We start from the raw sequence: 16,281 nt of genomic DNA, 5'->3' as shown, positions 1-16,281 counted from the left end.
GTTTCACTCGTTGTTTAATCGATTTGATTTCAGTTTTCTCCAAAAATTGAAAATTTTGTTTTGATCAAGATTAAGTTTTTTAAAATGTATTATTAGGTACAACTTGAAGTGGAAGATTTGAACCCGTGACATATTGTCCTCAAGAACATAATGTCAGTTGAGCTGAACTCACGTTAACCATTTGATTCACGAACAAAATCAACTAAAGCTCACAATTTGTTTTAAAAAAACAAAAGTATGTTTTATAATTTGTTGAACATATAATAGAATAGAGTGATCCAATTACACAAAATCAACTCTAAAATGGCAATAAGTTATAGTTAACTAGATTTATCTTACCTAAAACTAACAAGACATCCAATTTAAGTGCCAGTAATATGAAAAACATAACTATTATGCTGGGCTGAGTAGCTTAATTAATAGATTAAGGATACAAAAAACTCATTTTTATTTAAATTCTTATGAGAAAACTTATATTAAGTAGTTGTTAAGCATGCCAATTGTTTCAAAAATAATTTTACATTTTAGATTAAACGGTTCAAAATGTGTTCCGAACACACCAACAAACTACAACAAAGCAAAAGGAGGGCTCCAAGAGGGCTTCAAGATTACTTTGCTATTGGTGGTAAGTTCCTAAGATTATTATCTTTCACAAAACCAAGTATAAAAACGAAACTACACTTCTTTTTTCCTAAAAACAATTATTTTCTCTAATATGACTAAGGTTGCTAGATACACTCATGAATCCATCGATGAACTTGAATTTAAACAGTTCTTTCATTACTAAAGAGTATTCTTACAGAGTTCAAAACTGACATGAAGACAAAAGTTATCAGGACAATAAAAAGCAAAACGCCAGACATCATTGTGCATCTTTCTTTCTCAACAACAAAAACTAGGTGGTTTAACTGAGGCCGAAATGCAGGTTGAAAAAAGCATTAGGCTTGGAAGTGGGAGCAAAATACTTCCATTCAGTAAATAATAATAATAATAAATGTTCTGGAGAGTTGAATAGAAGAAAAAGTTGATCGTTATGAACGTTTCAATGCAGGAAGTAAACAATCGTATACCCGTTCCATGCGCCACGTAATTCTGAGCTTATCTCTTGTTGGAAGACTGGGCTTTCCCAGGTCCAAAATATCCTGCCTCAAACTGTTTATCAAGTTAGATATCAGCTTACTGTAGATGTACTACATTATGGAAAAGCACAATAACCAAATTTAATATTTTTACATTACAAGTAACTATTAAGTGCTCAATTTAGTGTGCACAACAACAAACCGCTTGCTCTGTCCATTTCCCATTAAAAACTCAAGCGAAGAGCAGAGTGAATACAATCTTAAGATGTGATTTATCTAAAAAAGCAATAGCTTTTACGTAAGATCAAGACCAGGATTTTGAGAATTAAAATTCAATAAACCACAAAAAGAAAAAGAACACGAAAAGGGGGCTGATAAAGAACGAGTGCAACAAGGAGATGATAATGATAGACGATGGTCAAAGGATTCCTTGTTTTAAAGAGGATATTTGCTTCTTTTTTTTCTTAATGATAAACTAAGTTTTCATTGAAAAAAAAATGAAAGAATAAAGGACATAAAAAAAATTCACAAAAAGAGGGAGAGCCAAGCAACAAACTGCAGAAACAGGTTTCAAAGAAGATATTTGTTTCCTACTTCACGTATTCTCTTAATCTCATTATGTGTCCGACTTATTATTCAACCCAAAATTGTTTGATGTTTTGTAAAATTTCATCAAATTGCTCCTCCTCTTAACTTATCTTGAGTAAATTTACTTTGATACCTTTCTTTAGTTAAGCATATTAAAAGTCGCCCTGTGAAGTTCTTCTCAAGTAAAACTATTTCCCTTCATTTAATCTCTACTCCTATCTTTTCTAATCTCATTGTGGCTAAAGGTTCCAAAGATACTAAGTTCTGAACTCCAATAATGGCTCATGGGAATGATCCATAGTACAAAAGTGATTTCTCACAGTTTTGTCATATCCCAAGATCTGTTCCTAGAGTGGTCCCAAGGAGATGATATCGATAAGTATAAAAGAAAAAAAAAATCTCACTGCTACCCTTCCTACTATCAAAATCTAAAACAAAAACCTTCTGTTCTTCAGCACGTTTAACTGCTATGAGGGAAGCAACCATTATGAGAGTTTTGACCAACATCCATGGTTACGAAAGGAGGTGAGAAGGTAATTTCGGCTGGGGAGGAGGGAGAGATGGGATATGCCACTTTTCTTCTAGAACTTGCCTAAAGACAAAAAAAGTGCCTCCTGACATGTCATATTGGCTGACATTCATTGCAAGTTCCTATATGTCAAAGTCTATCCCTCATTAATTTGAAGATAGAGCACAACAAGGTTGTTAGAATGATATAATTTTAAATTTATTTTCGCTCACTAGCTTAAACTTTTGGGTCAATTGGTGCATTTGTAGATGAGGATTTATGCAAATAAGCACTAACATCCCTTTAATTTTCAATTCGAAGGATGGGATGTTATGATGTATTTGGTTCTTTGAGGTTTTTTTGAAGTTTCAAGTTTGGTTGAAACCTTAAGCTATTTGCAAATCTTTCGGTTCTTTTTGTCGGTTTTAGGCACTTTTCTTTTTTATTTCTCGTTTCTGTTCCTTTTTCCCTCCCCTATAGTATGTATATATTTCAGTATTAGTATCTTTTCATTTAATTAATAAAAAATCTAATTTCTTGTTTAAAAAATGTAGATGGTGTTTTGAAGGACATGTTAGGATTGTTTTAGCCTCTCCTTACTCAGAAAATTTCTCTTTAAATAAATTCCTGTTTAAGATGAGTGAAAAAAGTAAATATATATGAAAATGCTATTCCTCACGCATGTTTTCACGTCAATTTTCAAACGATTATTCTCTAAATAATGCAGGACATGTTACTGCATCTTTATTATTCTGGAACACATGCTGATCGGAAGTATTCCCTAGAAAGAGAGAAGAAAAGCCGAACTAAGACTTACTGTAGCCATTCACCAGTTGCTTTGGCATGCTTCTCGGAAGCATGGTACAACCGACCCAAACTATACAACAGTAACCCAAATCTACATTCAGCATCTTTTACCTGCAAATCAGAAAAATGGGAACATTTTCATTCTTCTCTCAGGATACTAAATGCCAATAAAGCAACGTGAAGAAAAACAACTTATTCTTCTGTATGTTGTGTTTGCCTTTTTAGGATAGACAAATCCCTATTTTATATACCCATGACTGGCCAAATGAGGACCGCTACGATATTGCTTCCGCTATCTTTCATGATTTTCTTATGTTTTCTATACCATGTCTGAGATGGTTTTATTATGAACATATTGTTTTTATTGTTTTACTTAGGGCCTGAACAACTAATTTCTTTTAATGGTTTTTTGGTTACTTCTGTTTTACAAACATCGTTTTTGAGGATTTGACATTGTTTTTACTTTTGAAAACGACCACAACTTAGTTTAGAAAAGCTAGGTCGTTACGTTTGTTGGCTTCTCTTCAAAGGTTATATGTAATATTTGGAACGCCTTGTATCTTTCATTGTAACTGTGAATCGTTATTTTTCCTCTTTTATCACTTTTCTTCTTCACTCCCGTGTGGAATCTCCATCTTTTGAAGATTAGTCCCTTTTCATTTTATCAATAAAAAGTTCTGTGCTTGTTTAAAAAAATTTTAGAGGAAGTGAAAATCTAAAAGTTCTAATATCATATTAAGTCACTAATCAATCTAAAAGCTTAAATTGGTAGATTATAGTAAATTTAATTTTAATAATAACAAAAAAAAAAAAAGTGAACTTAAAAGAACCAAATCAAGAGAATAGTTACAAAAAGTCTTAGTCATTAATGGCCAAAGAGAGATGCTAAACCCAACATCGACCACAACTCCTCCCAAGTTTTCTCAAGCTCTTAATTTTTTTTCCTGTTTCTCTTCAACCATAAAAGTAAAAGAAAGCAAATGCCACACGGCTTGCCCCTTGTTGTGGAAGGTGGGGATGGAGGAGCACCTCCTCCATATCAATAATCCTACTCTAAAGAAGAAAGCCAGGGTCACTAGAACAAGTTCAATGTTTTACATTTTGTGGGAGATTTACCCAACCCTAAATGCAAAGCTAAATCATCTAGACAAGTGCTATGTTTTGACTTTTGACATTTTGTAGAAATTTTGGATAGTAAGAAAGAGGGAATTTTTTTCAGATAGAAAAGATTTCTACTGAGCATGCGTTGGCACCTCTCTAGAGTCCTAGACTGCGAATTAATACATTTTTTCTCTACCTTTGTTTGATTAGAACCAATTGGAAGTTTTAATTTAATCCCCTTAAAATTTTGAAGGTTGATTTAGATTACTGGTCCGCTCTCCTCTTCTTTGATATTCTCTTTCCTAACTAGTGTATTGTCTAATTTCTATAGCAAATAAAGAGTAAAAACTTGTGGCTTAACGTACTAGGTTTAATTATTCCATAACGTTTACATTCACATGCTGATCTGCAAACTAAAAAAAATTCTTTTATAGCAACAAAATGTCAACAAACAGAGAAGAAACATGTTGAGAAGCCAACAAGTAGAATGAATGCCTTACACGTCCTTGATCAACAAAACTCTGGTATTGCATTATTGCTTTCTCCACCTCCACAACTAGTAGTCTTCTCTGAAGCCGAGCAGCTCTCCCCTTCCCTTCAGCTCTAGTATCCTAAATGTCATAATGAGCAAATAAACTGACTTTGTCTCCTTTTATGCAAATAAACTAACATAGAGTGATATTAGACAAAGAAAAAACTAAAAACACATGTGAAACAACCCAAAATTAATCAAAATGAAGTTACAAAATTAAGGCTTCATTTAGTAAAATTAAGGCAAGGTCTAAAGATTCGATTGGAGAAGGGTCATCTTCAACATGAGTGTGCTATTGACTTCCTCCTTGTTTGTTTCTTGAACTTGGTCGTTTGGGACCTGATTTTTTGGGCTTTCTATCATGTGTCGTATTCCAACATGTGCTTCCTTGTAGTATTACATCAGGTCCCCTGTAGTTTTGTTTTCTATCTTCAATTTGGTTGTAAATCTTTAGTTCATCGCATTTGCTTATTATCTTTATCGGTTGTATCTTTTCCTGTGTTTTGGGCATCTTTTGATATTTGGCGTACCCTCCATATTGTAATTTTTGGATATTTCATTCATCAATCAAATGTTTCTTATCCACGTATAAGTAACATTACTTTGTATTTAGTTTTTTAAAGAAATTATTTTAAATGGCAAAACTTCTAAATATACTTACAAATATAGCAAAATATCACAATTTATATGTGATCACGATAGATTACCATATGTGTCTATCAAATAGGAGTTTATCTACTAGTTGGTCCATAGCAGTCCATTGCAGATAGACTATGATATTCTATTATATTTTGTAAATATTTTGGTTCATTTTGCTATATTTGAAGATAGCTCTTTTGAAAATTAGGTCATGATACTCCTCGTAACACCCTTAAGTTTCTTGGTTTTGTCATCTACTTTCTAATAAGATTTCAAAATTCATCCCAATTTTAAAAATTGTGTACAAATATAGATATAGTTTTTATAATCTTGTTTTTGCTTTTGAAATTTGGCCTAGATATTAGATGTTTCATAAAAAGAGGGGAAAATATAGTAAGAGGATAGAGAAAACTAGCACAGTTTTCAAAAACAGAAAACTAAAATTGAAATTATTATGAAACGGGGTCTAAATAAATATGTATTTGTATTTTTCTTTAATATCCATGAGTGTCTAAGCTAGCTTATGCGCACCTCGACAAAACTAAATAAGTATTTGTATTAATTTCAATAGAAGATAAATTTCAACTAAAGGATGCTCAATTTTAGCTTTTGGATTCTTCGGGTAGATGAATTGTAAAATTTAACTTTGTCTGGTTTCTTTTGGATCAAAGAATTATTAAAGCTCAGATGATTTAAGGCAATTTGGAAAATATAAAAAATCTACACACCATAAAAGAATGTTTAAATGTATTGTGGGCTTGGGGGTTTGGATACTTGACCAAGTTTAAGAGTAATCTAAGTAAGTTGATAGCCCCACTACCCACTCAACTTAACGACTATGTAACAGATGAAGGTATCAGCACTCTAGTGTGACTGTCATACTACGACGTCTTTCCGGAATGCACAACATCAAACTTTAATTTAACTTTAAAAGATATAAACTAAACTTGCTTTTAGTTCACATACCTGTTTATACCACGTACGCAAAAGCATCAGGAAAAGAAGTGAGAGAAAGAATGCAGGCAATGCAGCTAGAACAGCAAAGTTGATTTCATTTGCCTTGAGAATCTGGTCAAGCTCAAGCATTGCCCTGTTTAAAAGCCATCATAATATGAACCACAAATGGAAGATGATGATTTATAATGTATTGAGTGCCAAAAGTTGCAAGTTTTTTAACTTACGTCTCAATATCTAATTTTAGCTTCTGCACCTGCAACAACACAAACAGAATACTATCAAGTATAGTGTATCCGTACATATAGAGATAATAAATGAGCGTGTAACAACCTGGATAAGCAAAGCACGGGCCAGCTCTCCGCTAAGAAGATTTTGAATGGGATGCATCAGTTCTTTTTCATACCTATATAGGAAAAACAATTGATATCCATCACTGAAAAAAATTATTCATTTAGATGAACATTGACATTAGATTATTACAATGTTTTCTCAGAGGAAGCATGATTTTAAATATCGCATTAATATAAGAATAGTTGTGAAATTTAAGTGAAAGCTCTCTGTTAGCGACAAAACACGCACACACACATAAAAAGGTTTCTTTGTAGAATTTCTGAAAATATTTGTGTTTTTCTAGCAAAGCATTCAAATGACACTTCTAATTGTATTGCCAAAGGACTTGCCGTTCTATGTATACAGATTCCACAAAACAAGCTGTCTTTTCGTTTACCAAAGTAGGAATAACCAATCTAACTCCCAAAGAACTTAACTATCTTCCACGAAATTTGCAGAGAGAAAAAGTGGGAAAAAAAAGGTGTCTACTGTCAAACAACATTTGAACCCCCCACATAAGAGAGCAATGAAGTAAGAGGAAACATGCGTGTTGATAAATATTACCCAAGCTGTTGATGTAAACTTCAATAGAGCAAACAGCAGTGTCCCAATGTGATTGAAGAACTCGCTAGAAAACCAAGAGGAGAAAGTTGAATTTGGGACATAATATGAAGAATGACACAATATTCGATGTTTAGACCAATTATTTGTGAGATCAGTGTTCAATTGCCAATCCATTGATTACGGAATCAAGAGAAATATGGTCCAAAGAAGATCCAATAACACTGATTATAAGAAATGCCAGCCCTACTCAGTTTTCAAGAACAAATCCATGCACCTTGCAATGGCAGATAAAACAACAAACAAAATATGGAGGATAACCTGGTCATAACTATTGCAAGCATTTCTTGATCCGATGCATCGTCTGGAAACTTCTGGCCTTTTGTGTGCTCACTGAAAGCAAGTAACATTCTGGAAAGAAGAGAACGATTCTTAAATTTTTTTTTCTTCATAAATATGTGTGTGTGGATGTTGCCGTAAATCTAGGGCTTGTATGAGAATTGTTTAAAAAATAGTTTTGTTTTCCACAAAACATGCTAGTGAAACATGTTTCTGATAACTATTTTATTAAGATTATGATTAAATATTAGTTTTGTTTAATGTGTTCCAAATTACCATTTCATAGAACAAGTAAAATTATTCTTTCGTCCAAGATTATAGGCTTATGAATTGCAGTTTCAATATCCGCAGAAATATTTATACTGAATCACAATTCTTTGAAAAATTTAGGGAAACGATCACCTACAGCTGCTAAATTAACAATTTTTCAAGACAAATTCGTAACTTTATCAACTATTAGTCGAAAGAAAAAGTCAATGTGAGAAGAAAATATCATATGGAAAGAATAAAAGTTAACTAAATGTCATTAACCTCCACCATATTGACATGGATCAAACTCAACCCAAATGGGTTGGTGACTGAGGGTGTGTTTGTTATGACAGAAGATTCTGCGTTGTGGTGACCTTATTCCAGAAACCCACCCTTCTGCCATTACCAATCTTGAAAGGGGCCAACATTTCCACCTTATTCCATTCTCTAGATATACTGATCCACAGACTTCTTAAGCTGTTTCCTGATTTATTTAGGTCTGCCACTCAAATTTTTGGCAGCCATGAATGCTTTTAATTACTTGTCACCACAATGCAGAATCTTCCTTCAAAAATCTCGCTGCACAACTTATTTCTATCACCAACGTAGGATACGAAGCTTTTCATTAAAACAGTTTTTCAAAAAGTTCTTGATTTTATGATTGGAGATGAAATAAGTTGTGCAAGACTGACATTTCTCATTTCCAACAATAAATTGGAGCTCAGAGTTGGAGAAACATTAAGCCAGTGAACGACAATCACCTGTGCAGCGAGATAGCAGTTAACTGAACCTCTTGAACCTCCATCACACCTTTATGCCTCTTTCTAAATGTATCAAAAAGTTCATCTCTAATTGAAATAAGCTGCAAAATAGGGAGTTGGAATATCAATTCCAGGAGTTTTTTAATTGTCACTTCAGTTGTTAGAAATCAATCACGATTAAGTTACAATAATGTAGATTTCATGTATGCACCCTAGCATGGACATCAAGCCTATTTTGATAACCATTTTAAGGATTCATCTTAAATCACCGATTGACCCAAAAACTTAAGTTGATAGGTGAAAGTAAATTAAATATTATATCATTCAACACCCCTCCTCACTTGTGGGCTTGAAATATGTGAAAGATCCAACAATGAAACTCAATTTTAATTGGGGAGGAAACAACGTTTGGACTTGAACACATGACATCCTGGACCACATCTCTCTGATAATATCTTAAATTATTGATTGACCCAAAAGCTTAAGCTAATAAGTGAAGGTAAATTTAATCTTATAACACTCAACATATCACTTCTTGGAAGGATTCAATACTAACAAGCGGCAAGCCTTGTGAACCTAGTCTATGGAGAAGCTCTAGGGAAACAATCCTCAAACTAATTCTACAATCCCTAAGATCCAATGCACAAGACAACCATTTATCAAACAGAAACCAACCAAGCCAAAGACAACCACAAGCATCAAGAAATCGCCCAAGAATTCAATATTTCTAGTTCTTCAACCATCATCAAACTTCTCAACTCAACCGGCATGTTTCATCCATCAATCCAAGAGCTCAAGCTGATGGCTTATGATAAATTGTAATTATATCAATATTTTAACGATCTCCTTCACCTGTGAACTTGAAAATTTGTAAGGTCAAACAAGTGAAAATCGCATTAATTCGAAAGAAATGACATTAAAAGAGTTCGAACACAAGATCTCCTACTCTAATAATATATTAAATTGGATTATGAAATTTTTTAATTATATCTGCTACTGATTGGTCATCCATTCAAAAACAAAAAAGAGGCCTTCTGGTGCTTCATTGTAAAAGCCTTCTTTTGGCTCATCTGGAACGAATGCAGCCATCGTACTTTCAAAGATAAGGAATTCGACTTCACTCACTTTTTCAATCATCTTTTGTATACAACCTTGGTGTAAATTCACCCCACACTTATGTGATTACAACCTTACTTCTCTTATTTCACAATGAAATAGTATTTTGTAATTTCATCCCATCAATGAAATTATTCACAAGTCTCATTAAAAAAGATACTTTAACAAAGCAACATTAAAGACCCTTGACCCCTCCAAGAAACCAGTAATAATTATTAGCATGCCCAAAAGTTCTCTAAGCATACCCATAGATCCTTTATAATGGATACATACGACAAGAAAGGTCATTGTGCATAGAAAATTCAGTAGGAAGAGAATACCCTTGATCACCTCCTTGGCCAACAAACACTCAAAACACTCATATTGGGAAACAAAGCACGTCTTCTCACAGTTGATAAATTAAAAAGTATTCATTATGACATGAAGAGAGACTTTAAAGTTATTTAAGCCTAATAATCAACCATACTGAAGACCAAACCCAAGAAAAGTAAAATACAGTGGTAAAGAAAATAAACAAAGGTGCTCCAAATTTCCAATCATGACAAAGGAAACCAAATTCAAATAGTAAAAATAGTACCGGTTGTTCTACATGATCCTTGAAAAAACTAGCTGCTGAATTATGTGCTTCGCGAACCCAATTATCAATGTCATTGCTCCCCATTAAACTACTATGTTGAACAAGCCAAGCAGAACAGATTGAAAGACCAATTGCACCACAAGAATATCCAAGCCAGTATTGAGTTAGTTTCCTTGGCTTTCGATGTTTACAAACCTAAAAAGGAAGATGAGTACACATCAGAATACAAGGAAAAACACAAAAAGAAGCATCAGCATACAAGGAAGACACACATAAATGAACACTTCTTAGTGAGTATTCATAAACTATAAAAAATAAACACATCACTGTAGGGAGTAACTCATGGTGCTCCGTAACTTCGTTTTCAATACTGACCTGAGGAGGGCATAATAGTATTTGTATTGGTATTTTGTGTTGAACTATGAATAAAATTATGTTTAGTGTCACCCATCAGCTTAACTTTATTTAGATTGGTTAATGATTTAAAATGGCACAAGAGTCCATATATTCAGACAACTATCTTGAAGGTCATCTCCCGCCAATTAATATTCATAACCACGTTCTGACCCTCTTCGCCTCATGTCAATTTCAAGCCCAAAAGCGAAGAGTGGTGTAGCATGACTAAAAGGTAAATTTACCAGAAATTCAGGGGTGATTTAACAATATGTATTATTGTTAATATCTTATACACTATGCCCTTCATTAGCTTCCCCTACTTACCTTAGATAATCCTTGTACATGTGTCTATAGCATATGAATTCCGAAATGATTGGAATAAAATCTTTAGTGATTACGATCCATATACAGAGGTGTGGGGACTGTTTTTCCTAAAAGGATACAAGACTTTTCATCGAATTGATTGATAAGCTTTTTCACTTCAGAGGAGTGGGCACTGTTCAGTAAAGTTTCCACTAAACTGGTAGGAATAAATGAGGTGAAAATTTGACTCAACAGTGCCTTATCACCCTAGCTTTCTCACGACCATTCCTGACGAAAAACGATTACTTGGCCCCTAAAGTAATTCTGATATTCGATCCACGAACCAGTGAAGGTGAGACTCGGCTAATGAAAGAATCTTGTTGACTTCCACATCTTCAACGAAAAACCACCCGAATCAAACAAAATTCATAACTGACCGTTCACCTTGCAACTGACCACCTCCATAGCTAGTGACTATTATGTGGGATGAGCGAACCACTGGGGAGGCAGCTGAGTGTATTGAAGTAACTAATGGAACCGGCAAACAGATAGAAACCCAAGAAGGAAAGTCACCAGAGGAAACTGTTCACAGGTGGAAGTAACTAATGAAACCCTCATTTCTTGTGGTCTTGATTGAAGAAATCAAGAAATGAGGGTTTAGTGAAAAACTTTCCCTCGCTTTTTGAACCGTTTTATTGTCATTTCATTACTTCAACGAAGAGATCGGTTTCCTTTTAAAAAATAATAACATTATTAAAATAAAAATATATAAATAAATAAACTCAGTGCAAAGAATTTTAGGTTGGAGGTGATAATACTATTTCTTAATCTCAATTTTACTTACCACCAAAATGATAAATGTGCTTATATAGTGCAGGCTTAAAGGTGAGTTGTAAATCATCAAACGGTTATGAATTGTAGTAGGAACATATTCCCTTTGATCTGAGAATTCGTGGCCACAGGTCTTGAAAATCAAATTGGAAGTATTCTTCTTGACTACAAAATTTTTCAGGTTGTGAAATTAAATTAGTAATAATAGGAGCTCTAAAATGAGATCTTACAAGATTAGAGATGAAAGAGTCCAACTTATGAAGGTTCTGATAAAGCAAGTTGATAGCATCACCAATTTCACAACTTGTCCACTGTGATCCCTCCTTGTTCACATCTGGTACTTTTTCAAATAGAGGAAATGAAACGTTGTCATCAATAAAATCCATCTGCACAGTCAATTACAAAGTAAATATTGGAAACTGAAATGTGAAATTATAATAACTTCTGCTTCAGCATTTTTCACATTAAAGTTAACAAATAATGTCAAGTTACATGAGGTGTTGCATGCAGTTGACAAATGGATGCCTCTAGATCGAGAAATAAGCCATTCAATGTAACCAACAATGAAGGTAAGGAATTTTCTTGACCATCCACTGCCTCTGCCCCTATTTTGTCAATTTCCATAAAGACCTACAAGAACCATAAAAGAACAAAGTCAAAATAACCCAACAAGAAATTGAGAGAGAGCTAAAATTCAAACGTGAAGCAGTTAAACTGTTATTATACCGCAGAAGGGAAAGGCAAAAGACATGGAGAGGTGTTCTAAAGCGATCAACAAGTTTTTATATGAAACACTTGCCAAATGAAAATATGAAAAACCTCATTAAGTGTATGAGTTAGCCAACTGTCTTTTCAGGGATAGAATAAAACCACAAAAATGATGAGATTGCATTTGAAAAAATAAGTATTGAAAAGGGCAACCAAACCTGAGCCACAAAAACTGCAAGATGACATCTTAGGTTGCTCAATATACTTATCCGGTGAGCTATGTAAAGAGATGCCTCACGAGCTACATGTTGCAAGGAAAAACCATCCCTAAGACTTTGGCGCATTAACTGCACTGTTCCACTGAAAAACGCCCTTGGACCTCTCTCACAAATCAAAAAGTAAACCTTTTGAGCATTTGTACCCTGAAATTTTCATCAAAATAATGACATAAGCACACACAACATTTCATTCAATCATATGCTTTGCATTAAAAAGTCAATGAGCACAGTGAACTAAAGAGGATGGACAGGCCCCTTTCATCAAATCATGAAGGAAGGACTTTCAATGAAAGGAATTTTCCTTGTAGTTCCTTCTTCACGTTCTTTACTTTAGATTACAAAAAATTGATTTAGATTTCAATCAATTTAACCCCTTGAGCATCGCTCAAAAAAAGATTGTTACTGAACATATGTTGCAGGAAAAGATTCATCTATTATTTGTCTCCATGAAAGTGTGTGGAAAAAGAGGGGAAGCTTTCATCATTGTTCCTGACTACTCTTGGGGGGGACACGTTGTTCTCAGTTTTAACAATTTTTTGGTACTTTGGGTAAACTAAAGCCCATCTACACTCATTGGATGTTTGTGGAAGAAGATAGAAACTTAAAAGAACAACTGGAGTATGACTGATCAGTTTAATCTTGGTTGTAACGTTGAGATAATCTAATTTTGCATTTTGAAAGAAGGATGTCGCTAGATAGCGGCTCTTTTGAAGACACACAAAATCGGTTATATTGGACCTAAATTTTCTTCCTCGCATCTTTGATACATGCATAAAATATATTGGTTAAAAACACTAGGGAACAAAAGGACTTGCCTCTGCACGAGATTGCCAGAATTGCAGGTTCTTCCAAATGCTATGTAAATTTGAGAAACAGTGCTCCAATAGATCTCCCAAAACATCGTACAATCTAGAAGCCTCTGCTGGTTCCCAGCCAGTTACTGTTAAACTGTTCGCAGTTACCATGAACTGATTATGATAAGCATAGAATTTAAATATCATAAAAATTTACCACATGTTACTACTAAGATGGGTTTCGGGTAACTGGAGTTATGACTTGAAAGAAAAGCTCAAGAAATACCAAACAGTTGAAAATCAGGTTATAAGTAAAGTGGGCCAGATTTACGAATAATCCTACTTGCCTTATGGCAAATAAAAAGCAACCTTTCATTGATGTTTAATCCAATAGCATTAGGGGATGGGACCATTAACACCTGTATCTACTTTTTTTTTTCTTATGGGAGATCGTATATCCATATCAAATTGAATAAATAAATAAATAAGCTTAGTGAAAGGGATTTTGAAACCCCACAAAGGAAACATATTGCCCACAGAACCTACCAATCAAGCTGCTGAACAAAAACAGGGTAGTCACCGAACAATGCTTTGTGAAGGCCTGAAGAGAACAGTCGAAATGCCATAAAATGAACAAAATCACAATATTTGTATCTAATTTGAGTACACTCCTTGTTATTCACTTCCACAATAGCTAGCAAACAATTACAAAAGCAGACCTCACCGATCGTCTTCAATGGCCAGATGGCCTGAGTGTGCAACTTGAGAAGAATCAAGAGCATCCAACAACCAATTAAGATTTGGCATAAGAAGACCCAGACAAACCAAGCTCCCAAGTTGTTTTGTTCAAAATAAGTCACCCATGTAGTGGAGAGTGCAAAGGGCAAACATAAACATGTTCACAGTGCTCAAAGCAAGTCATAGATAAGAGACCAGTGATAAAATTTATGGAAAAGAAAATGTACAAACACTACGTTCTGTAAATTCTAGAAAGCACGTGGTTCAACTCAATAGGAACTTGTGTCATTGACATTGTGGTTGACGTTTATTTTCTTAAGAAAAAAACGAGCTTTCATTTAGGAGATATGAAATATTTACAAGGGCATACAAAAACAAGTCTACAAAATAAGTCCATCGCTAAACAAGGAAGAACTCCAAGCTAAGAGAATAACACCAAGCTGATAATTATAAAAATATTGATCAACAAAAACTGACTATTCTTCTCCATCCACACTTTCCATAAGCATCTGAAACGAATGACTTCACAGGAGAATAAGCAAACTGGCAATAGAAATCTTGTATGAAGGTGGTCAAGAATCAAGATCCTCTTCCTTCCAATGACAAAGGGCACACCAATGCAGACATTTTTTTTTATGGAATCACACAACTTTTATTGAGAAAAAAATGAAAAAATATAAGGGCATACAAAGAAAAAACAGCCCACCAAGCCAACCCACTTATAAAGTGGAGGACCAACTAAGTAAAATATTGTCTATGGAGAAGTTACAAAAGTTATTCGAAATCGAAGCCCAAAAAGACACAAGAAATCTAATTAAGGACCAAATCTCACTAAGATCCCTCTCTATCTCCTCCAGAACACCCTATCGTTCCTCTCACCCTAAATTTCCCAAATAACCATGCACACCCCGACAAGTCATATAAAAAACCCCTTTATCTCTTAAAGGTGGATGGAGGAGGAAATCATCGATTGTCACTTTGATACTACGTAAACCAGCAAAGCTAACACCGAACACCTTAAGGAAGGAGCTCCACATGGCCCTCACAAACTTGCTATCCCAGAAAAATGAACAATATCATCCTCCGCCTTCCTACACAACATGCAATAGAAAGGCCCAACAAGCGAAGTTCTTCTTCTATCAACGGTATTAAGCAAGACTTGACAGATAAAGACCTAACTTTCTTAGGCACCTTAGTCCTCCACACCACATCAAAAACTGACTCTTCAGGGGGTCCGGGATCCAACAACAGACTTAACATAGACTTAAAAGAGAAACCCTGACTAGGATTGAATATCCATTCTCCTCTCTCTACAAGAGCATCCCTCAAGTAAGGACAGAAGAGAAGCCACCTCCGTCATCTCCTTATTGGTCAAATTACGATGAAATCCAAAAGAGAAAGACACGAAATTCTCAGATCTCACCAAAAGATTCGAGGTAACGCATTTTCTGGAATAGGATAAATGATATGGATGCAAAAAAATCGAACATAGGAAGTTCTCCCATACCCACTGATCCTCCCAAAAATAAGTGTCCTTACCATCCCCACAAAACAACTAGAAAACTCAAAAAAAGAATGGAGTTCGAAAGAGATCCTTCCAAGGATTTAAAAAAGTGTCTTTAACCCTAAAAGTCATCCATTCAAACGGATGGGAGCCATGCTTGCTCACAACAATCCTATGCCAAAGAGAATCGGATTCCAGATAGAAACTCCAAAGCCACTTTGCCAACAAAGGTTTGTTCCGGATTCTAATGTTACCAATCTCTAACCCTCCCTAACTCACAAGATGCCCTACCAACTCCCAACTAAGCAGATGGGAGCCATGCCCCCACCAACTCACGAGCCATGCTTCTCTTTCATGACACTCCCCCACACCAATGCAGACATAGAGCGAAGGAAGAATGTTGTTGCAAATGATCTTGAGTGTTCACTCTTCTATGTAAGACTAGCAAGCAAATAATTTCACTTTCTTAGGAACTTTCACCTTCCATAAAGAGGAAAATTTGAGTTTTCTTAAATGGGAGAAAGGAAACAAAAAACGAATAGAAAATAGTGATATGAGAAACGTTTGGACGAATTAGGAATCCAA

General features: G+C 34.7%; 1 protein-coding gene across 1 annotated transcript; it reads right to left on the bottom strand.

The window, feature by feature from the left end:
• Positions 1-753: 753 nt before the first annotated feature.
• On the bottom strand, positions 754-16,229 carry LOC101204845 (protein DGS1, mitochondrial). Its single transcript, XM_031887603.1, has 14 exons — positions 14,001-16,229; positions 13,476-13,608; positions 12,601-12,804; positions 12,167-12,304; positions 11,905-12,060; positions 10,145-10,339; positions 8,452-8,552; positions 7,424-7,513; positions 6,542-6,614; positions 6,436-6,464; positions 6,221-6,344; positions 4,584-4,694; positions 2,993-3,093; positions 754-1,152 (listed from the first exon to the last, which is right to left on the bottom strand). The coding sequence occupies exons 1-14, from the start codon at positions 14,234-14,236 to the stop codon at positions 1,032-1,034; spliced, it is 1,812 nt and encodes a 603-aa protein (XP_031743463.1). The 5' UTR covers positions 14,237-16,229; the 3' UTR covers positions 754-1,031.
• Between the last annotated feature and the right edge of the window lie 52 nt (positions 16,230-16,281).

The sequence above is a fragment of the Cucumis sativus genome, chromosome 6, assembly GCF_000004075.3.
Source record: "Cucumis sativus cultivar 9930 chromosome 6, Cucumber_9930_V3, whole genome shotgun sequence".
NCBI lineage: Eukaryota > Viridiplantae > Streptophyta > Magnoliopsida > Cucurbitales > Cucurbitaceae > Cucumis > Cucumis sativus.
The sequence above is the reverse complement of the archived record's forward strand: the minus strand, read 5'-3'. Positions and strand labels throughout refer to the sequence as shown.

Coding starts and splice junctions, on each gene's coding strand:
- LOC101204845 (XM_031887603.1), bottom strand. CDS start 14,236: ATGCTCTTGATTCTTCTCAAGTTGCACACTCAGGCCATCTGGCCATTG. Junction 12,061..12,166: donor AACTGCATGCAACACCTCAT/GTAACTTGACAT, acceptor TTGACTGTGCAG/ATGGATTTTATTGATGACAA. Junction 6,615..7,423: donor CTTGCAATAGTTATGACCAG/GTTATCCTCCAT, acceptor TTTCCTATATAG/GTATGAAAAAGAACTGATGC.